Here is a 2,002-nt window from a genome sequence, read left to right on the forward strand (position 1 = left end):
GCATCCCACGGCAGCCGGACGCCATCACGCCACGACCCCGCTGCCCCTCCGGTATTCCGCAACGGTCGGAGACGCCCCTGGGGGGGCCGCTGCCGCCGCCCGGGCTCCGGCACACGGTGGGGCAGGGACCCACGGCCCCGGTGAGGGGCTCCCCCCGGCCGGCAGCGCCGCAGGAGCCCGGTACGGGCACCGGCTGCTTCGCAGTACAGCCAGCGGCCGAGCACGTCCCCGAGCAGCTTCCCGGCGTCGGCCTGGGCCCGGTGGCACCGCGGTTCTGCCAGCCCGCCCAGCCCTTCTCGCCCCAACGGCTCCCGCTCAGCCCCGAGACACCCCCGGGAAAATTGAACAAAAGTCAGTTTATTGGCAGTTTTGGTTTGTTCTGACCGCGGCGGAGCCCCCCCCGGGTGGGTCGGTGCCCCTCTGCCCTGCAGCACCCTGCGCGCAGCCCCGACGACTAGCACCACGGCGCAGAGACCCCCCCTCTCCTGGGGATGGGATGGGGCTCCCCCAGAACCCCCGACACCTCCCACAGCAGCCCCAGCACAGAGCTTGGCACGGGCCAGCCCTCGCTCCGAGGTTTTTAAGACCATTTCAGAGCCGAGGTTTTTCCACTGGCTGCGTTGCCTCCCGCACCCCTGGAAGCCACTCTCCGTGCCATGTGCCGCGGGAGAACGGCGCTGGAGCTGACCGGCAGCAGGAGGACCCTGCCTGGCCGAGTGGCTGCGGGCAGGGCTGGTGTCCGCAGGCAGGAGCCAGCAGCGAGCCCCGAGGGAGGGTCCCCGGCCCGGGGGAAGGGTGCCGAGGACACGGGCACATCCCGGCGCTCAGCCCCCGGCGCTCAGGGGCAGAGGGCAGCAGGGGCCGGGGCAGCAGGGGCCGGCCAGCTCTGCCGGGGCGCGGCGGTGGCAGTGCCGGCAGTGGCGTGGGTGCGCTCGTGGCGCAGCAGATGTGTTTTGCGGCTGAAGCTCTTGCCGCACTGGGTGCAGATGTAGGGCCGGTGGCCGGTGTGCACCGCCTGGTGCCGCGCCAGGTTGGTCTTGGAGCTGAAGCGCTTGCTGCACTGGGCACAGGCGTGGGGCCGGGTGCCGGTGTGCACCGCCTGGTGCCGGGCCAGGTGGGACTTTCGGCTGAAGCCCCGGCCGCACTGCTCGCAGACGAAGGGCCGGGCGCCGGCGTGCGCCTTGGCGTGGGCGATGAGGTTGGGCCGGGAGCTGAAGCAGCGGCCGCACTGGGGGCAGGCGAAGGGGCGCTCGCCGGTGTGCACCCGCAGGTGCCGCAGGAGGTGCTGGTTGTGGGCGAAGCCGCGGGCGCAGTGGGGGCAGGCAAAGGGCCGCTCACCGGTGTGGGTGCGCTGATGCGTGGTCAGGTTGGGCTTGTGGCTGAAGGTCTTCTCGCAGTGGGGGCAGGCGTAGGGCTTCAGCCCCATGTGCCCCCGCAGATGCGCCATCAGGTGCCGCTTGTCGCTGAAGCCGCGGCCGCACTCGGCGCAGGCGAAGGGCCGTCCCTCCCGGTGCAGCCGGCGGTGGGACGCCAGGTTCTTCTTCCAGCTGAAGCTCTTCCCGCACTCGGGGCAGGGGAAGGGCTTCTGCTCGGCGGGGACCCCCCCGTCCCCGTCCCCCGGCGCCGGCTCGGCGTGCAGTTGCTGGTGCCGGAGGAGATGCTGCTTGTGGGCGAAGCAGCGACCGCAGCGGGCGCAGGGGAAGGGCCGCTCGCCGGTGTGGGTACGCTGGTGCCGTACCAGGTGGGTTTTCTTGCGGAAGCGGCGGCCGCACTCGGGGCAGGGGAAGGGCCGCTCGCCCGTGTGCGTCTTCTGGTGGGACCGCAGGTGGATCTTCTGGCGGAAGCAGCGGCCGCACTGGCTGCAGGGGAAGGGCCGCTCGCCCGTGTGTACCCGCAGGTGCCGGGTCAGGTGCGCCTTCTTCCCGAAGCCCTTCCCACACTGGGCGCAGGCAAAGGGGCGCGGGGGGGCCGGGGTCCCACAGCCCCCGCAGGGCTGGGGCTC

The 2,002-nt window shown here is 72.7% G+C and overlaps 1 protein-coding gene across 1 annotated transcript in view; it reads right to left on the bottom strand.

The window, feature by feature from the left end:
• Nucleotides 1-2,002, bottom strand: part of LOC104829357 (zinc finger protein 208-like) — an 81,741-nt gene that overhangs the window by 14,310 nt on the left and 65,429 nt on the right. The window contains exon 9 of the mRNA XM_010563547.1: nt 923-1,948. Within this exon, the coding sequence (XP_010561849.1) occupies nt 923-1,948 (1,026 nt within the window). The remainder of the gene's footprint in view (nt 1-922; nt 1,949-2,002) is intronic.

The sequence above is a fragment of the Haliaeetus leucocephalus genome, unplaced genomic scaffold (assembly GCF_000737465.1).
Source record: "Haliaeetus leucocephalus isolate CR32 unplaced genomic scaffold, Haliaeetus_leucocephalus-4.0 Scaffold0, whole genome shotgun sequence".
In the NCBI taxonomy this organism is placed as follows: Eukaryota; Metazoa; Chordata; class Aves; order Accipitriformes; family Accipitridae; genus Haliaeetus; species Haliaeetus leucocephalus.